The 20,676-nt window shown below is 39.4% G+C and overlaps 1 protein-coding gene across 2 annotated transcripts in view; it reads right to left on the bottom strand.

Moving 5' to 3' along the window:
- Nucleotides 1-19,402, bottom strand: part of IFT56 (intraflagellar transport 56) — a 49,649-nt gene extending 30,247 nt beyond the window's left edge. Inside the window, exons 1-7 of one of the 2 annotated variants that reach the window (XM_059816471.1) lie at nucleotides 19,265-19,402; nucleotides 18,813-18,905; nucleotides 12,302-12,416; nucleotides 4,642-4,691; nucleotides 2,825-2,970; nucleotides 1,331-1,502; nucleotides 844-918 (exon numbers count right to left, since the gene is read on the bottom strand). In XM_059816471.1, coding sequence (XP_059672454.1) covers nucleotides 844-918; nucleotides 1,331-1,502; nucleotides 2,825-2,970; nucleotides 4,642-4,691; nucleotides 12,302-12,416; nucleotides 18,813-18,905; nucleotides 19,265-19,402 — 789 coding nt within the window. The remainder of the gene's footprint in view (nucleotides 1-843; nucleotides 919-1,330; nucleotides 1,503-2,824; nucleotides 2,971-4,641; nucleotides 4,692-12,301; nucleotides 12,417-18,812; nucleotides 18,906-19,264) is intronic. The other variant, XM_059816472.1, reaches the window with a different exon arrangement.
- Between the last annotated feature and the right edge of the window lie 1,274 nt (nucleotides 19,403-20,676).

The following is a 20,676-nucleotide window of genomic DNA, read 5'->3' as shown; positions in this document are numbered from 1 at the left end:
ATATATTTATTTAGAATGCCACAAGATCCTAAAATAATCAGGATCAGTCGATTCTTTATACTTCAGTTTCACATGGCAGTTCCTCCAACAAAATCTAACATACTTATTCAATAAAACACTGGCAAAAAGACGAACATTCAAAAAAAAAAAAGAATGTTAACTTACAAAAGTCCAGTTTGAAAGCAGTTTTAACTCTTGGGGAAAAAAGTGTTAACTTGTTGTGACTGCTCTTGAAAAACGACAAAGCAAGCAACTGCCCATCTTTAAATAAGAGCAATCTACTGTTACCGCTTTTTCAGCAAAGTACTAATACCACTGCAGGGAAAATTAACAGGTGATTAGTGACTCTTTTACTGCAGAACACACAGGTGTTCGGGCTTTTATCAGCATCTTTTTCCCTATGAACTCCTTGTTAAGTACTTTTTGGATGAAGACCATTTTCCTGAGTTACCTTCCACTCACATTGTTGTCATACTAAATAAGAGTTCAGGGTCATGCATTCTGACTTGTTTCTACAGTGTCCTTATTGACTGCACTTCACAAAATAGCTTCCAAAGGTATTCTTACAGGACATAAGTTATTTTAATATGCCTTCGGGGGTAAAAGCAACAGCATTATTATTTTCTTGACACAGTCTCAAACTGACAGAAAAATTGCAGGGGAAAAAAAAAAATCACTTGATGGCACATTGATTATACAGGTAGGATTTCTGGAATGGGACTTATATGGCAGCAGAGATTCAATTCGGTCTGCAATTCCGAAAATATTCCATTTTATGAATCATCAGGAAAAGCTCTACAAATGAGTGCAGTTCATATTAAAGCTGAGAAATATATTACTCACCAGATTGTGCTTAATGAGCTCCTTGCCAAACTCAAAAGATGATGAGGCACTGTCCGTCAAGTTCTTCAGCTCTGCCTGGAATGACATACATTCCAAAATCTTAACACAAAACCAAGAAAGCACACAAGAAGAATAAATGGAGCTTCATATGAGCCCCAAAGCTGATAGAAAGGCATCTCCAGCAGTGCTGGGTCACTGGAAGATTTTTGCCTTCCCACTTCTATGTGATGATTTTAGCAATTGGATTAGACATATAGACACAAGGTCAAAAGTGGACTGGGAAAACTGTAAGACCAGTGTGCACACATGTGGACAGAAGGCTTAATACCAGGGAAACTGAAATGGGTGACATTCCTAAGAGAAGGACACAATGACAAGATAAAGGCCATTATCAACATTACTGATTAAGACAGATAACAAGGAAAAGAAACCCGTATGGAATCTTGAACTAAAATAAAGGTGAGCTGAAGGGCTGTCCAATAGATACCTCAGCAGCCTTCCCATTGTAAAGTCGAAAATGGTTACAAGCCTTAAGGTTGAGAGCAATGGTGCTGTCAGGAACTTGCTGAAGGTAAACAGCTAGCACTTCCTGTGATACATCATAGTAATCCAGCTTGTAATAGCATAGGGCCACATATACATTCAGAGCCAGGTATTCCCTGCAGGAAAGGGGATTAAAGAGAACATTTAAATCCCACCGGAGAGTGATACTACAGAACATTAAAATCAGTGATAAAGCTCTCATATGTCTATACATCTTTTACAAGCACATCAAAACTGTAGTTTCTGAGAAATGCTTATTAGGCATCTTTAGAGCTCTAGTTTGTTACATAAGATCGCACAGATATGGATAGATTCACATTAGTTTTTTTTCAATGGCAGCTACTGCAGCTTTAAAGTATTACCTACAAAACTGTTGGTTTGCAAATCTGGGAAATGGTGGCAACTTCACACTAAGGAAATACACAGAACAAGAGCAGGGTACTTGGCCTGGCAGAATAGGATTTTCTATGCAATACATGCAATGACATTTAATATGCACGCATAAAACTTGAAAATATTTTAATGAATCTTATTATCTTATACCAAGTACAATTATTTCAAAAAAATCCTTGCCATTACAAGCTATCGAGCCAGAAGAACTAGACACAGAAATAAGACAGACATTTGTGGTAACAGTAAGTAAAGCGATAATTGTTATGAAGGTTACTCATTTAGTTTTGAGTGATTGCTTCTACAGGGCTTAGAAGTTAAAAATCTTTTCCCCAAGCATTCATGACATACTTACATACATTATGATGGACTCAGCTTTCACTGAAGTATTCAAGAGGAGATACTGCCAAGAGATAGCTATGTATTCTGGACAGCAGTTTCTATTTTTTGTTAAACAATACTTCCAGCCACTTAAAAATTTAACTTGTTCCTTGTTAAATTCTGAACTAAGAACATGCAGAAAATGATAAAAAAAACCCCAAAACACCAAAAAGTGTCATAGCAGGATAAATAGAAATGGAAAGAATTTCAGAGTTAAAGGAATGCAAGGAACTCTCTACATAAAAACTAGGAGCTGAACCCTTCTTAGAAAGGCTAAGAGGTGAAGGAGAAGTCAATAATCACAAGAAAGGGTCACCAGACTGGCCATCAGAGATGGGGGAAAAAAAAAGACAAAGCAGGTACATAACTATGTATCATTTCAGAAGAAAAAAGTAGCAAAATAAAAAAGGATCTCAGAATGAGTTACAAGGAAGTATCACTAAAAGAAAGCAACAGACAGCAGACTTCTTTTTAACCATGCATTTTTCAATAATGATTTGCAATGAACAAAATTGAGGGGGCTGCAACTTGTGCACATTTTGTGGTGGGAAAGGGACATAGTAATTGGGGAAAATTCCTATTTTCAGAAACCAAGCAACTAAATGGAATTCAAATATCAACAATATCAGAGACACTGCAATAAGGTTTATAGAGTAGAGATGCGCACCGATTATCAAGAAGAATGCGTTTGTAGATATCAATAGCTTCTTGGTAGTGGGACCGCATGTAGTGGATAGATGCCAAGCTAAGCTGATCTTCTGTAATGTCTTGCAGATTCTGGTGAGAGCTCATCAGTTTCTTCTCATCACTGAACTAAAAAGAGTGTGACACATTCTCAGAAGAGTTCAGTGGGAAAAACATTTTAATTAGCTGGATTAATTTTGTCCTTGCTGGCAAAAAACAGGTGATTCATATTAAGCACCTGGAAAAAACTCTGTTACTTTAAAGTTAATTTGACCAGTGGAGAAAGCCAAACATTAAAGAGGCAGACCAGTTGAAACTAGATAAATGTAAGACTAAAACTAAGTACACATTTTCCTTTAAGTTGTGATTTAGACAAAATTACATATTACATGCCTTGATGGATAAGAGGGGAAGAGCTGAATTAATTATTTCACAAACAGAATTTTGCAATACAAGATTTGACTGTTATTATTTGAGCCAGCAGAAATTTTACTGTTTGTACATCCAAATCTTATTTCTCATGGATAGCAGAAAAATGCAAGACTTGCCAACACACAACCACTAATTTTTGCAAGACTTCTTTACAACACTAACAAATTCTCTTTCATCAGCCCCTTAAAATTCCAGTTTCTTTAACTAAATGGTTTATTTTTAAAAGCATTGCTGTATAGCACATAACACACACACAAGGATAAAAACAAGGAACAGAGTTAAACATACCTGTTATATTTGTATTACAGTAGTAAAGTTGAGGCTATTCACCTAACCATTCTACTCAAATCACTTATTCCAGTGCTTCCCTTTGCTTGTTCTGCTCGTTCAACAGCAATTATGAATTTCTCTTACACACCAATTCTGTCTTATGTATTTATTTTTCATCTATCTATCTGCTCAGTTTTCTTCAAATCCTTTTCCTCCTTTGAGCCAGTCACAAAATGATACTGAAGCAACTTCTCTTGCCTTTGCACCGAACAGAACTAAAAGGCAGCAGGCTTCATAGTTTTGTAAAACCCTTTCTTTCCAAAGACTAACTACATGAACTAGGAATTATCCAACTTCCCTTTATCACAGACATTTATAAGTGCCAGTGCCACTACTAAAATGTTTTAAGATTTCTCTCTTAAACATAACAGAGATTTAAGTAAAGAGAATCTAACATCAAAGCTAACATTCAGGATTTATACTTTCTTTCACCCCAAACTCAGTCTCTTCAGTAGCACAATACTTGTTAAGTATAACACAGGATGGTATAAACCCAAATTTGAGGAAAGATAGCTATGTGTGGTAAGTGAAATAAGCATGTAATTGTTATTGAAATTAAAGTAAAGTCAATTTCATGCTGCAAACAATATTACTTCTTGTATACTGAATGACTTAGGAGGATCAGTAATAGCATATAGACCATTTTGCTCAAATTGCTAAGTATAAGACAGCTGCAAGCTAGGAACACTTGGTACACTTCAAAGAAAAAGAGAATGTGTGGCTTAATACATTTCTGATTCTATTCAAGTCCCAGGTTCCTCGTGATCAAAAAATATCATCAGGTTCCTGTTGTATGACTTATGTGAAGTGAGTTGGTAAGACTTTCCTTAGATACATGCTGAGGGCATCTATCCTGAGATCATGTTTTCACACTTACTTTCATCTCCACATTTTCATACAGTATGGTGGTTGTTGAAAACATTTGTTCTCCTGCCACCACAGACATTTTAATTATTCTGCCAGGTTGCCAGCATAAATTACACATTACCCAACTGAAAAGAAAACAAACAAAGCATGAGTGAAGAAAAGACATCATACCTTATGTGCCAGGTGAAAGAGTAAACGGTTCTGGAGACGACTCTTAGGTGCTGTAAGGAAAATTCAGTAAGTATCGCTGCAAAGAACAACTCAGGGTGTCTCTATTTTATTTTTAACTCCCTTTCTCAATAGACATACATGCACCCATAGTCCTTCATTAACTAGCCCAAGTACAGTTCTTTGCAGGTCATGCCCCGGGGCAGGTTCTACCAATTTTAGAGTGGTTAAAATGAAGATACTTCCTATCTTCATTCCCTCCCCATTTCTTTTGAAATCCCTGTTGAAGATAACTTTTCATTGGCCTCTGCCTTCCATGAGCTTTAAAACTTTTATGAATTGCACTATCATTTGCCTGCAGGGCCTTCTGGATAGCTCTGTTTTTGCACAAGTAACGCACAGCACAGCACCTTTTACAAAATAAAAAGCAGCAACAGACAAACTCATAATCAAGGCTCCTTCTATGATATGTCATACTTGAAGTAAGTTGTGATTCATAATTCTAGGAATCTTGTCAACTTCCAGTGTATTGCAAACCCCATTGCTGCTACCATTTTGTTATGTATGCACATTATATTATACTTAGTTCTAATATTTCTTCTGTCCTTAGGAACAAAAGGCACATGAAAGAATCCTGCAGTCAGAGCAGATAAGATTCAAACTAAGATATGGCGAAAGATTTAAGGGAGACATCTCCTTTCTAAAGCCACTAAAGTTCATGAAATTTCTTGCTCTAAGCAGGATTAGGAATTCCATTTAACTCTCTCTGTATGACACAAATTCTTAACTGTAGAGCTTTAAGTCACTAGAGAGCCTTGTGCTTCACTGAGAGTGACAAAGGTCCTCATCCAACAGAGCTGTTAATTTCTTTTGCAAGCAATCTTCCAAAAAGCCTTCCCTTGTTTCCTGTATTTTCTTTAGCCTACTCGGTTAATGACCACTCTCATTCTTGCTCAGACCAACCAGCTGGCAACCTATGTTCCACAGAAAGGATGCATAGGGAATCTTTACAAAAAAGCAGAATTACTTACTGTGTTTTTGAGGCCACAAAAGTGCAGAGCTAGCAAAGCAATGCCCTGTAACACAAGGCTATAATTCTTCTGACATCCTAAACCATGAAAGAGGGCTCAAACCACCAAAACCTCTTTCCTCCCTGCCTCTAAGATGGAATTTTCTAGTAATAAGTTAGGTATTTTTTAAAAAAAGCAATTTAAGGAGAGATTTCCAGACTTCTTACTCTATCTCGACATAGTAAGAAAACTTTGTAACAGTGAACAATGCCAGGTCATTCTCATCAGGTTGGCAGCGTAAGGCTGTCCACCTACTTCTGATAGGCACAACAATTATTTCTTCCCTTTTCTCCTTCTCAAGCTGTGTTATTTAACCATGTTCCTAGAAAAAGAGGACAGTGAATTGTATCTTTAAAGAACTGCTAGAATGAAGAAGTCCCAAAAGGCAGAGGCGGTACAAGAGAGTTATCACAAAACCACAATATCTTGCGAGGTATTACTAACAGAGCATCAAGTTGTTAAGAAGCTAAATGGTCTTCATTCTAGGATATATGTGGGAATTCTCATTAGCCTAATTATTAAAGAGTGTTAAGTTTTTCTGATCTACAATCAATATTGTATAAGCAGTAGTAGTATAACTGACATGATAGTACATTATAGACATTATTTCATCCATTGAGTTAGAAAGTTAGGGCACCTTAATTTAAATGCATGTTCTTCAGAAATGTTGTCAGCAATGATACTGTGGTAACTCCACATGTGGCCCAGCATTAATTGATAGGTTTGAATATCAACGTTTATAAGGGTTGCACATGGACCCCACACGTGCTTTTGTGCAAAACTTAAAACCAACCACAACAACCCTTCACAATTCAAAACATTTGGTCATCAAAGACTCCAAAAATACAAGCAGGACAGATTGTGGGATTTACACTGAAAATAACATATTATATAATCACAGTACTATGGGTAGAGACACCAATGTTCCTTTTTTGAGTAGGGTTTGGTTTTGGTTTTTTTTTTTGAGTGGGTTTTAGCATTAATTTCACTGCGAAAATTGTGACTTGCAAGCAATACTCCCTCAAGAATCTAAACCCAGGAATTCTTGTTTCACTGGTCAACCAAAGACTTCAGTGCTGCCCTTGCAAACTTGTCATCTGATCTGACATAAAAATTACTATTTACTTCTCGGCAAAAGCTGGAGGGTTAGTCCACATTATTTTACACCTAAAACCAAGCAAAAGATGAAACCTGAGTTCTGATGGTGTGCATGGATATATGAACAAAAAATATCCTGCTTCATAAGATACTATATGATATTATCGATTTGATATTCTTTAAAATAAGACATTTTTACTTAATGTCAGCCGGAGAAGGAGAGGGGCAAAACCCCCAAAAATATAGTCCTGTCAATATAGTAAGCAGAACCATGGAAACATTCAATATCAGCTGTTTCTTTTCTCCTAGTGCCAAATGCATTTTTTGAGGAAGACAAGGAAACATATGAACAAGGTCAGCTTAGTTTCCAGAAAGAATTTGGTTATGAATATTGGATAAAGCTGTTGTCAATCACTGGAGCAGGAAGTGATATAACTGTCTCATCGGAGATAATGATTTTTAAGGGACGTTAGGCTTGTTCTTTTATTACTCTCTGCTGCTACCGAATTTCATTGTCACTGACCTATTAATGCCACAAGGAAGCACAATCTTCTTTTCCTGTCCTCCTTTTTCAACAAGACTGTACATTTTTTAAATTTTTTTTTTTAAATCAGTACTAAGCAATCTAGGGATCATAACAAACATGATGACAATGCTGCATGGCAACAAACTGGACCCTGCTCCAGGTCTAGTATCGGCCTTGTGCTGAAGACATCACTGAGATAGCTGGATAGGATATATCTCTTTCCAGCTAGCAAACACACCGATATTTCTATGCTAGAATTTTTGTCGTGATCAGTGCTGACGTTCCAGGCACTAAAGTCATAGTTGACATTGATCTTAAAAGTGTTCTGTATATTTTTATGTGCTGACATTGAACAGGCACCTAGTGAAGTATTTTTGAAGTATAATAAAACGCTACAATAAGAGTGAAGACAGTTATCTTCAGTAATTATTAAACAAAAAGTTAATCTCTCTAGAAATGGCAGCTCCGACTCTTGGTGGGTTCCATATTGATGATGAAATACAGTCATGGACAATCTGGCATTTGTGCCCTCTCGTAAGAGTGCAAGGCAATGCTGGTCATGCATCCAGCATTAACAATCCCATCTAGCAGACATAATGCATATGCTATAGCAGCACTTCACACAATTACCAGGCATAGAACACATCTTAAACAAACATAGACAGGAGCTGGTAGGAATGAAACAGTGCTGAGAAGGCTCCAGCCTGACAGCACAGAAAATATGACCAGAGGAAACCTTATTCTCCTGTCCCTGAGAAACAATGCCCTGCTCACCTGAATACAGTAGCTGAATGAAGACCTCTGTGCCTCAGAACCACAGTCTCACTGATGGAGGGAAAATGCAAGGGTATGGGAAAAACATTTGGAAAAAACATGGTCCAACAGTGAGGTTTACACTTACACACACTTGAATAGCTCAACTGTTCAGAATTTTCTTGAATGAAATTTACAGAGGACATTCATTGAAATTTTCCCATTCCCAAAATACTTCAAAGCCAGTTCAGCTATGTTCAGTTCCTTGCAATATATACATATTTCATTTCAGTCATGCCTAAGCAAAGTAAGTTATAGATCATCGAAGAAAGAAAAATAAAATTATTCCTGTTCTGCAGCTTCCACTATACTTTAAGAAGCAAACCAAGAAAATAAGGTTATTAGTTTTTAAAGTTTATATATGTATAAATCGATATTTTCACGTGTGCACTTTGAAAGTTCCATATATCAAACTCTGCTGGTTCAAAACCACAGCTAAAATGCAATGAAAATGAACTACTGTTCTCAAGAAATACAAGAGTACAAGCAGAAAGCAGATATTTATGCATGTAGGTGAACATGCACTCTAAAGAAAAAGAAAACCCAGCAACTTTTCCATGCCTGCTTCTAACTGCACATTTTCACTGGTGACAACTATCTGACACCTGGCAAACATTAGTACATGTATAAGCAAAACTGGTTTGGAAAATGTCATTGTTCTTACTAATCTATCTCTGTTCTGCTTTTGTACAATATTGCTCCTTCCAGTATAGGCTGTGAAATGAGAAGTATCTCTGTTCAGTTAAACCACATTCAGATCTGACACACGCAGAGTTGTGAAGAAGTAAAGTAATTACAAAGCTTTGCCCATCAAAAATTAGCAGGGAGAAAAAGAAAAAGGACAAAAAAAAAAAAAAAAGAACTCTAATGACTGGTTCAGCAACACAACCCTATCTGTGCATGAATCTTAAATTTAATTGTAAAATTCTGTTTACCCTTAAAAGACTGTTTTTCATAACAGATTTAACTGCAGCCCCACTTATGTGCACATTTTGTGGTTTAAAAGAACACTGTTAGTTCTTCTGTTTTTCTTAATGCAGAGCTAGCCAACGGCTTCTGAGAGAACTATGCAGGCTTTTGAACACTAGGATCAGTGGCCAGGATCACCATGCAAGTGTGCCAGGCTGAGTTTCTGGTCCTTGTCCTTTGCAAGGCACAGGAACTGGGAATGCAACATAAGATTATTTGTTTTTATAATGAAAAAAATAGTAATTTATTATTATTTATTAAACCAAGAAGACGACTTTCAGCCTCATTCTCCCAAGACTAGATGGGCTAGCACACAGCTTGGAAAACATATGTTCAGCCAATGTATGTGAGCACAGATGCAAAAGCAGTAAACAAAGCATCACTTGGTAGCTTCATTGTGGGATAAGTATGAAACAACAGTAGCTGACTTGAAGTCAGCTACTTCTGACCTTCACCTCAGATTCAGGAATGTTAGTAACTGTAATGTAAGGGGACAGTAGGGAAAAAGGAGAAGCCAGAAATATCTGAAAGGAATTTGGAAGAAAGCCTATAGAAGATAAAGTACAACTATAATGAAAAACCTTCAAAGAAGGATTTTTCTTTATTGCCTTTTTGCTCTACTTCTTAGGTTATATTTGCAGTAATTCGGGTTTATATGACTTTTGATACGCAGATTTATTCTGTCCTGAGAGAATGTACCATGAAGTTTTAATTAAGTAACGACAAGCTAAGAGAAAACTTCAGATTTATTATAAAATAAACGTAAAACCTTGCTCCACAAGAGATTGTGGACTATATATCTTGTATGAAATGCAATAATTACCTCATGGCTTTTAATGCTAATTTCCTGATTTTTAAGTATCCTGCTTATTTTTCCTCAGACAGTAAACAATAAATTTCTTACAGCAAATGGCAAGAAGGTATTCTATTTGATTTCCAGATATTTACATGTTTGTGTGGAAAATCTATTCCAGAAAGCTAGCTGACATTTATGTTCACTTTCACACAGAGATTCCATCACTGTAGAAATTTAGAATTATAGCTGAAAATAAATTATTTCTCCCTCACTTGTTTTAGCACTATGCTATTTTCAGGGGCTTAGCATAACAGCAGCAATAAACAGCAAGCAGTATGCAAGAATTCAGGCAAAATAATCCCAAAATAGCAATGGTATGTAGCCCAACACTAACACTATCTACCATTTTTTTCAGCTGTATTCAAGGCAGTACTGGATAAATCGTGTTCATCTAGTGACTTCACCTGTTGTGTCTATATACAATGAAATATTTTGCTTTTTCAGGATATTTGCAAAACCATGGAAGAGATCACAAGATGTTATGGCCTCAGCTGTCAATAATGTATTGCAAACAGCCATCACTGACGCAATCCTAAGATGTTAAAAAAACCTAAAAGAGGATCTGTCTTGAGCAGATATAAAATGGTTCAACCTCAATGTAAGAAAGACTGAAGTAATGGGAGTGGAAAGGGGACTATCACACTTGGAAGCCTTCAATGGAGAAAGGACAAGTGTTACAAATCTTCAGCTGTGACTGCTTCCCCACCAAGCTTAAGTAGCCAGAAATCATCAGTGTTACAGTAATCACAAGAAAGGTTTAGCACCTCACTATAAAAACTGGTATGCTGTCCTTCTTAAATAATGACATAAAATCAGGAACCAATATTACTAGCGTGAGCACTCAGTTATTCTCTGTTCCCTCCCTCAGCTACACTCCCTATGTCTTGCACTCCTTTCTTAATATTCCTGCCCTTCCCTCCAGCACCTGACTACCACTAACCACACCCCCTACCCTGCCACTCACCATGCTACTAGGAACTCATCTGAAGGGGCACAAAAAAATTAACTTTCCCTCACTTCCAGCTCAGAGTTAATAAAGGTGCATGCCCAGCTGTGTATCTGTCACCTCTAGAATGGATTACTGTAATTCACTTGATGTGAAGCTGATGACAATGACTCCAACTGGTACAGGATGCAGCTGCTTGCTTCCTCCATGGTTTAGGTCAAAGTCAAAATTATTTTTAGATTCCAGTTTAAGTCCTAGATTGTAATGTCCAAAGCTCAAATTTGTGGTACATTAAATTATTATTTGTGAATATTAGAAATTTACACACCTCTTGAACAATACAGATCACAAAGCTCTGCATGAAACTTTTTACAGTTGGAAACAAAACATTTCCAGTTGTGGGATTCGAGCTCAGCATGATCTTTCAGAGGATTTTAAAGGGATACAAGAATCTAATTATTTCTAAAAAAATACTACAAAACTGTCCTCTTTGAAGGCACTCCTCCACAGTAGCAGAAAGTACACAATTATTTTCTCCCTACCCTATTTTCAGCCCAAGACTAGAAGACTAAAGAAAGAAAGAAAGAGAAAACCCATACTTCAATAAGAGTCTTATCCTAAAAATGCAAGAGTCAGAAATTGACTGAGAACATCATTACTACTAATTCTAGTTAGAAAGCACTGAGATACTATGATTATGGGAAACAATATGTATCACTATGGTAAATAGAAAGTGATGGGTAACAAAATTAAACTGCAGAAACATTTTTAGGCAGTAAAAATTGCGTTGGAATCTAATTTCCATTCCTCTTCTTTAAATGATCCCATCCATGTTCAGATTAAAGTAGAACTGTAATGATGTGACTGCAGTGAACTCCACGCCCTGAAGAATCAGATACCTAGTATCTGACTTATAACGCAACAAGACCACCTACCAAGTCACTGCAACTATGTAAACAGAGTTCTTGTCCACATCAGGGAGAATGCTGAACTCTCGCAGATGCTTATTTTTTGATAATTTCACTAGCCTAATTAGCTTCATCTGCACTGGCTCAGAGACATGGAATCAGTCAAAAAAAAGTAACTTCTTGTTGCTGGTCAGCATATGCTGGGTTTTGTATTTAGAAATTAATAACAGAAATTATTTTCCACATGCTTCTTTCAGTTCCAGCTGCTCCACCTACCCAAGGTATTTTTAGGAAGCAAACTGCATCATAACTCTCTCGCTAAATGAAAAAAAAAAACAACAAACAAAAAACCCAAACCCAAACAACTCAAAAGTATCCTTTATTCCTATGAAAAAAAGCACCAAATACTTTCTCTGGAAATCACTTTAAGTGTTCAAGTCAACAAGTAGTTCTCTCAATCAGAGGCACACATCTCACCTTTCAAGGCTGCTTGCTCAGCTTGCGTATACATCCCCAGAAAGAAGTATGTACAGGCGAGGTTCACCCAAACATCTGGATTGCAAGACGGTTGTTTGGTTAAGGCCTCATATTCCTGTAACAGAAGAAAGAGTTAATTTTTTAAAAATGCATAATAGCACAGACTTGTATTAAATATCATTCTTGCTTCCACCATTTTACAATGTATCATTAAATTATTGAGAGCAAACAACTTATTCTCAAGTTCATTGCAATTCTTACAACGAAACTATTACATTTTAACTTAAGACATGTCCCTAGCTCTTTTTTGTTTACAGCAATAGAACAGACAACAGGGACAAGCAGCGCAATAAATCTTCACTGTAGGAACATGAATTCTGTCAATACTGAAGTTATGAATAGATAAAAAATTATATTATTTATATTTATAAAAGATTAATATGTTAAAGTTATAAAGGCATCAACATAACCAACTTTTCCTCAGTCTTTTCTGATGCTTTCCTAAGTTCTTCTCCACTTAAAGCCTGGGAGCCATAAACACCAGGGAAATCTCTTTGTGAATACTTACTGGAGCAAGTGTTAAACATGTTTTTATAAACCTGTAGGCAGTGTCTTAGTATAGATTAAAACAGTGCTCTCCCAAGTGGGGTGCACGCACCCCAGCCATTGTGCAAGACAATACCATGGGGTGCAGGAAGAAAAATTTTTTTAGTACCATTATAACTAAAATAAATCTTTTAAAAATAGTGTTTATTTAATCTTTTTCTCATCTTTTTTTTAATTTCTATTTTTGTGTATGTTTTATAATTACACAATATATTAGTACATGTATATAATTTACATATATTTATACGTATGTATGCATATTGGGGGAGCGTGCTCAAAAAATTTTTATTGATAGGGGCGCATGATCAAAATTGTTTGGAGACCACTGCATTAAAATACAAGCCTACAAGTTTGTGTTGGGCAAATTCAAGGTTTCCTAATAGATAAAGATATAAATATAGTAAATATTACTAAACTGTGCCTAACTTCACCATTTCCCATTTTAACACTTACAGCCAACAGCTATAGAAAACCACTAGATACCATATTCTATTTCTTACACATCCGCATTCATTACATATCCCTTAATACTGTCACATAAACTGCTTCATTTCTTGTTATTTGTGAAACAGTAAAAACTTAACAGATCAATCTTTCAATCTACTTTTTTAATGAATAAAAGCTTTGCAGCTACCAAACAGTGATATTCCTAAAGATGAACATCTTTGCTCTGCGTAACAATAGGTACTAAAAACAGAGGCAGGGAGACCTCAGTGCCATTTTTTTCTCCCTCTGTCAGGTTTCTATTAAATTACTAGGAAAGACCATCCCAGTGAAAATGCCTCTTGCTGCTGCTCCTGCTCTCCATCCAGCCACGTCCAACAGGCAGCATAAGGCAAAGCAGGCAGAGTCACACAAGGTTCTCACAAGACCTGCTGAAAGAATGCCATCCACATACTCCCAATCACAATAAGCCTCTCATCCCTCCCAGCAACACAACCCCTTGCTGACTCTGTACTCTTCCACCAAACATATGAACTGGAATTTCCATATCTATCTATCTATCTATCTATCTATCTATCTATATATATATATATATATGTATCTCACTAGATAAAATAAGCCATGCCCAAAGGAGAGTGAATCTCAAGAACAGAAACATGCTGACAACAATAAAGTTTATAGTTTGCAAGCATAAAGAATTTTTTTTTTCTGTTGCCAAGTAAAAGTAAACTGCACTCCCAAACAGAGAAGATATTGGTAAGGTATGCCCTTAAAAGCCAGCTCAGTCTTGCTAGTACTTCAGGGACTAGCTGTCCTTCAAGAAGATTTAAAATAAATAATAATAAAAAAAGTAAAACATTTACATAGAGGCCAACCTTTCCTACTGAGGCCAGTTCAATCTTGACGTAGGCCTGTCACAGAGCTCTGAGCGACAGGCCACTGCTGTTTATTGGGACCATCTGGAATCTTTCAAAATCCATTCAGATTAAATGCACTCGAAGGTCTCTTTCAGCTATGGCTTCAGGCAGATTAATTAGAAGAGACAAAGTGCATAAACACAAGTCATGTTCTGGCTTGGCCATTCAAAGCAAGCAATAAATAGAGTGCTCTAGCAATACCAGTGTGAATCTATGGAAACACAGTAAATAAAAGTGAGGACTATTAGTGCTCCTTACCCTGTAGTTCTGGGCCATGAGCCCAGACTATGTGCTGTTGCTCCTTTCCTTACTAAAAGGCATTCAACATAAGTCTCTCCAAGACTACTTCACAAGAACTTTCCCCCCTCCTCTCCAAAAACACAACAAAACCAACCAAACTAAATACTCCAAAAGCTTCCCAACAGTCAACCTGTGGCATATTTTTGCCAAGCAGGAGAATAACAACTTCTTGCTATTTCACCCTCCTCCACCTCTCGCCCCTATCACGAGTCACATGCACTTTTCCTCAAAAGCAGGCTGCCAGGTTGATTGCCTACAACTATGGACACCTACTAACAATGCTGAGGCCAGCAGGATTCTGCTCAGTGCCCTTATTACTAGTTTGGATTCTCCAAGCCCATAAACACAGACCCTGAAGAGCCAATAAACAGGCCAACCTATAGGGCTGCCCCACAAGTGCTCAAAGGAGGTGTGGAAATACTCATCGTAACCTGGCTACAGTCATGACAGAGAAGCCTAGAGAACTTCCCAGAGCCAAAAATCCGTCTTTTACTTTCTAACTTCAGCTGTCAGGAACTTGAGTGTACCTGTATTCTCACAATTCCAGCAGAAGTACTCAAGCAAGACCAGATACTGCTCATGAATGAACCATTATCCTAGTGTAGCCCTTTTCCTTTCATGATTTACTATTTGACTGAAATTGTCCTGAGCAAAGTCAGGTTACGCAGGAGGTCCTGTCCAGTGAAGAGGGGGAATGGCTCCTGATTCTCTGCTAGGAGGGAGGCAGCAGATAGGAGAGACTGTTGGAATCACTGGCTGTAGCTTGTGAGATTTTGACAGAAACAATGCATTGAAGGGTCTGGCGTGGGGATCATGCTTTGCTCTCACATGTGCAGCTGATGGGCCAAAATGGCATTACTGTGTCTGGCAGCCGTACCATGCCAGCATCCTGTGCGCTAAGCCCCGCCAGAGGGTGCAGAGTGCAAATGTGAAACCTGTTCTTGAACCCAACCTAGTAGCGCACCTGCCCTTGCCAATTCCTCTCTTAAGACATATTTGAGGTATTGATGATTTATAACCCTCCCTTTCTTAAGCTCTGGCTGCTTCAGTTTATAAGATCAGGCAGCTCAGAAACAGAATCATTGGACTGATGCTCTGATTCCGGTCCTTGGGTGACATTGGGAAATTTTTCAGGAAAAGTTTAAGATTAGTGCTATGAACAAGTCATGGCAGAAAGACAGGTGGGTTTTTCCCCATTAGGGACAGTAGATGTGGAAGCCTGCAGAAAACTAATCAGATGGTGCCATCCACTAGGACAGTTCTGGTTGCCATTTGATGCCAGGAAGACACTAGCCACTCGGTGTTGGTAAAAATCAATTTGTCTGTGAAGGAAGCTAGACAGTCCCCAGGGAGGGACTGCCACCATGACTGCTGGAAGAGTTGAGTCCAGTGCAGTACCATTTGTAAACTGGTGTACAGCAGTAGGGATGATCCCACCAGACCTGTGTGGGTGGCATATCCTTTGAGAAAGGCATCTTCCTACTAAGAAGGGGAAAGTGTGACCCTAATGAAGCTGAGGTTAGTGCTCTACCTAGAGAATACCTGACTGCTGGTGTGCCTATGATAAGAGAATGTGAATTCTCTCATGTGGATGTGCCAGGTATTTTGCTGTCATTCTCTCTGAAGATATTCTTGGAGCTGGAGGTCTGTGTGTTTTTCATTTTCCCCCTGCTTCTCCCAGTAGTGGATGATGGCCACCTCACTCCAATTCCCAAGCCTCTCCAGATGGCCACCTCACTCCAATTCCCAAGCCTCTCCAAAAGATCCCATGCAACCAGCACGCCTGGCTCACTATGAAAGTATCATAATAAATAAAAGGATTATTGAGCAGAAGCATTTGTGAAGAGTCTCATTAGGTATATGGAATACAAATCATAGGCTGGGAATATAGTGGCACAGACTATGCATTGTCACTTGCAGGTACTTAGGCACCTTGCAGATACGTGCAAGATTCACTTGCAGGTGAATCATTTAGATCATGTGTAATGTCACTCTGGAGAATTCTGCAGAATCTTCTACCCATAGTATATTGTTTACAGTGCTCCTGGCACACACCAAAGAGTGCTCCAAGATCTACAGAGTACAGATAATAAAGGAATTTGTCCTTGAGAACACAGCAACAATGCCCCCATAACATAGCAGAGAAGATATAGCATTACACTTCAACCTTGAAGCTGATAACTGAAAGGCAATTCAGCCTCCACATTCAGCACTCTTTCCCTTGATTACTACAAGCTTGGGAATTACAAGCACAGTGTTCTGTCCCAAAAGAAACTAGGTTGCGATGCACAGGCTTGTTTCCCACATGCCACCACAAAATGACAAAATTACCAGGACTCATCAATGTGCCAAAAATCAGTCTTAAATCTGAAAAGACAGGCCCTGTGATCTCTCACTTAAAACAAACATACAAACCAACCAACCACAAACCATGCATACAAATCTTTTATTGTCCCTACTTGGGCAGAAAAACGTGAAAAAGACGACTACGAGTCAGGCTTTTAAAAGCCTGAATCAACAGCATCACCTAGTGGTGAATCAAACACCACATACAAAACCTAATCTCTAAGGAAAAAAAAAAAAAATGCTGTTACTCTTTCATTGAAGGAAACATTTACAATCTACTCTGGCTATAAAAGCACCTACTGGGTATTCCAAATAGCAACATTTATTTCAAAGAAATTTCAAGTTATTTTTCATTTGTATACAAACATTTTTCTTTTTCTAAACTTTCACTCCCAATTAACACCTAACATCTAGATAGAAATTAAGTAAAGCAACTGTTTGCTACATTCATAATCTCTAAATTCCAGAACTCCAAACATGAATATTCAAGTTACCACTATGTTCTATACTACTATTCTACATCCTATGCTGTGTATACTGTCAATTTGATTCACTGAGCATTTCTAATGTCTCCAATGGATATTTCCTCTTTAATTTTTTAAGGCAAGGGGAAAGTGCCTTGTGAACTTACTCATAAGCTTTAGAAATTCTGTTTTTGTCTCACATATGAATCTTGTGCACGTGACCATGTATTACTATAGTTAAACACCTAATTTTATCTGAGAGAGAAAATATAATCATTGCTCTATAATCTATTTCTCCATGGTTATGTTCTTTTGTTAATACTTCAAATTATCATCCGTTTTTAATATTTCCTCCAGGGAAAACAAGTTTAAAGACCATGAAAAGTTTTCTCAGAGCACAGCTGTACTTCATAGTGCACTGTGATGGAGATCTCCCCGGCTGACATTGACCAAAACCAGTAAGTCTTAAATGCTGCGATAAAGCATTGTATGAACCCAGCAATTCACATCTGTAGGAATACAGCAATGAGAGAAACACTGTTCAGGCAGACTGAGTTGTTTCCAAATCTTCACTAGCTTATACATAGCCTTGTGGGTATCACCACACCACTTTCCACAACACTCCCTGTTCTGGTGTGTACACTGATTCCAAGCCCTCGGAGGTACAGAGCAAGGCAGGCAACAAAAATTTGTTAAGACTTCTACAGAGAAATACACTAGGACAACTGAGAAGACAAAGGGACCCCAATGACACTGGCAACAGATTGATTGGCAACAAATTGAGTTTCACTGGAGACATAAATGGACACAGGAGAAAGAATTGCATATGGACTCATATACTGAAAGAGACACAACAGCATTGTATGGTGCAAATATTAAGAATTTATGCATATTTGAATAATCAACACGTCCTTCAGTGACTTAAAGCTTTTGGAGAACAAGAATGTCTCATTTCATTGAATTACCTAATACAAGAAAACATACAAGAACAATAAAGTCTGTTAAATGGCCAAGGGCATCAACTTTTAAAGAAAGAACTAAAAAAGCATGCATACGGCAGATAAGCTACACAATGAAGACAAAGACATAACTAAACCTGAAAAAACCCCAACCAACTGTGGAAAGCTAGCTGCAAAAAGGGAATGGAATATTTAGGACATGAACCATGACACTTAAAAGGGCAAATTAGCATACTGAGCCTAGTATTAAATCAGACAGCAGATAACGTTAAAAAAGGTTTATTTTCATGGGAAAATACTTTTTCTTTTTTTCAATCCAAACTGCTTTCCACAGCATCTGCCTTATTACTGTACATTTGTACCTTAACTGGCTGGCAGAACTGTTTCCTGTTACGGAACTTCTTCCTCCTGTTGTCATTGCTTTATCACAACATCCCGATTTCCAGCCTCAGGGAGCAGGATTTCCCCACCTTACCTCCAGTGCTCTCTTGTAGTCACCCAAATGAAAGGCAGAGTATCCGATCCAAAGGTCAGCATCCTCCTCCTGCTCATCCACATGCCGTTTAAACTTTGTAGAGAAGAAAGAGCGTAAGAATTTTGTCAGCTGCCACAGTTTACAAAGCCCCACAAATAATCAAAGTAATACTAGGCCATCGTATATCACGGATGGTTTAACAGCTGCTCTCACATTTCTGAGGGAAGCAGCAGTCAAACAGCAAATGCCAAACCTAGTTCTACAAAGTGAGGGCAAAAGCTGCCGCAACAGGGCCTAACGGGTGCCGACACAAGGCAGGGGAAGGGTTCCCCCCGCCCCGCAGCCGTGTCGTGCACAGGCCTGGCAACGACAGTACCGCTATCCCGAGGGGAGCGGGAGGGCCAGGGTGCTGGCGGGCGCCCTCGGGCCGGGGTCTCCGCCCCAGCCGTTACCTCCAGCAAGGCGATCGCGCCGGTGAAGTCCCTCAGGGCCAGGAGCTCTTCTAGCTGCGGCACCTTCTTCCCTTTCTTCCTCCGCCTGTCTGCCGGCGGCAGGGTACCCCCCACGGCCGGCTTAGCCCGGGAGAGCATCTGGGCAGAGAGCAGAGCGGAGCCGGGTCAGAGCGGAGCCCCGGTGGAGCGTCCTCCGCCCGAGGTGAGGGGAGGGAAGTGAAGCGCCCTGCCGCGCCCGCTCGCGCCCCGCAGCCCCCCACCCCGCCGCCCCTCACCATTCTGCCGCCGGGCCCGACCTCCTCGCCCCGCTCTCGGCGCCGTTGCCGGGGTAACCGCGGGACGGCGGAAGGCGGCGGCCCAGACCCGAGCGCAGCGGCGAATAGGCGCCGGCTGGCAACTGGCGCCGCCCCCCAGGGTTCCGCCTCCGCTGCGGCGGGCGTCGGTCTCTGTCGCGGCCCCTCAATGGGGGTCGGCCCATTGGGGTCGGCCCCTCAATGGGGGTCGACCCGATGGGGGTCGGCCCCTCAATCAGTCTCTCCAGTTGCTGGCGCCCCGCACACGTAGGCCCCTATGACTTGTGTTCCAGTTCCAGCTGCTGGCACTTAAACCTCCATACACACACACGTGCAGAACAGAGTCCCCTCGCCCAGGAAAATCGTTAGAAATGGAGTTTAAGAGGAGGACAAGAGACACTGCACTGATCGGGTGCAGGGCACGGCCAGCAAAACGTGCTGATGAGCAACTGGTTTGCACATCCCCAGCCCCTTTTATCCCCTTGTCCTGCATCTCATACTTGTTCCTCCCCAAACCCCCTTGTTCTCTTCCTTTCCCCACCTTTGGTCCTTTGCCTGAACATGCCATGGTAAGTCATGTGCAATCCAGAAATGCTCTTCCCTGGTGTACCATCATGAGTCTCATATGCTTTGTAGTCAGCAACCCCCCTCAGTCTGTAAGGTGGTCCAACGAGCTTCTTCCATTGACCAGAGAGCTTCTCCCGCTGATCTTGACGGGCTGATCACTCTTCTGTGACAGCCCTGTGGGGAGGGAATCCCACAGATGTTTATACTTTTCTGGTAAATGTAGCCACTCCATCTGTATTTCTATAATTATAAAGATGGAGAGCATAATATAAAATATTCGGTGTGTGGGTTGTGTACATTTTAACTGCATACAATAGCTGATCTCTCTGGCAAACTGGAAAATTTTCAAGCACAGCTTGTTTCCTGTAGCATCTCTGATGTTGCAGTTTGCTGCGAATAAAACGGATCTCTCCTAGTTACAGAGGAACACCATGTGGTGGAATTCCCCAAACTTTCATTTTTATATTGCCTGAATTGCACCATTAGCAATTCCAGGGCAGGCAACCAATACGTTACACCACTGCTGACAACTCAGCTAGCTGAAAAATACAT

Source organism: Gavia stellata, chromosome 4 (genome assembly GCF_030936135.1).
Source record: "Gavia stellata isolate bGavSte3 chromosome 4, bGavSte3.hap2, whole genome shotgun sequence".
Classification (NCBI taxonomy): domain Eukaryota; kingdom Metazoa; phylum Chordata; class Aves; order Gaviiformes; family Gaviidae; genus Gavia; species Gavia stellata.
The sequence above is the reverse complement of the archived record's forward strand: the minus strand, read 5'-3'. Positions and strand labels throughout refer to the sequence as shown.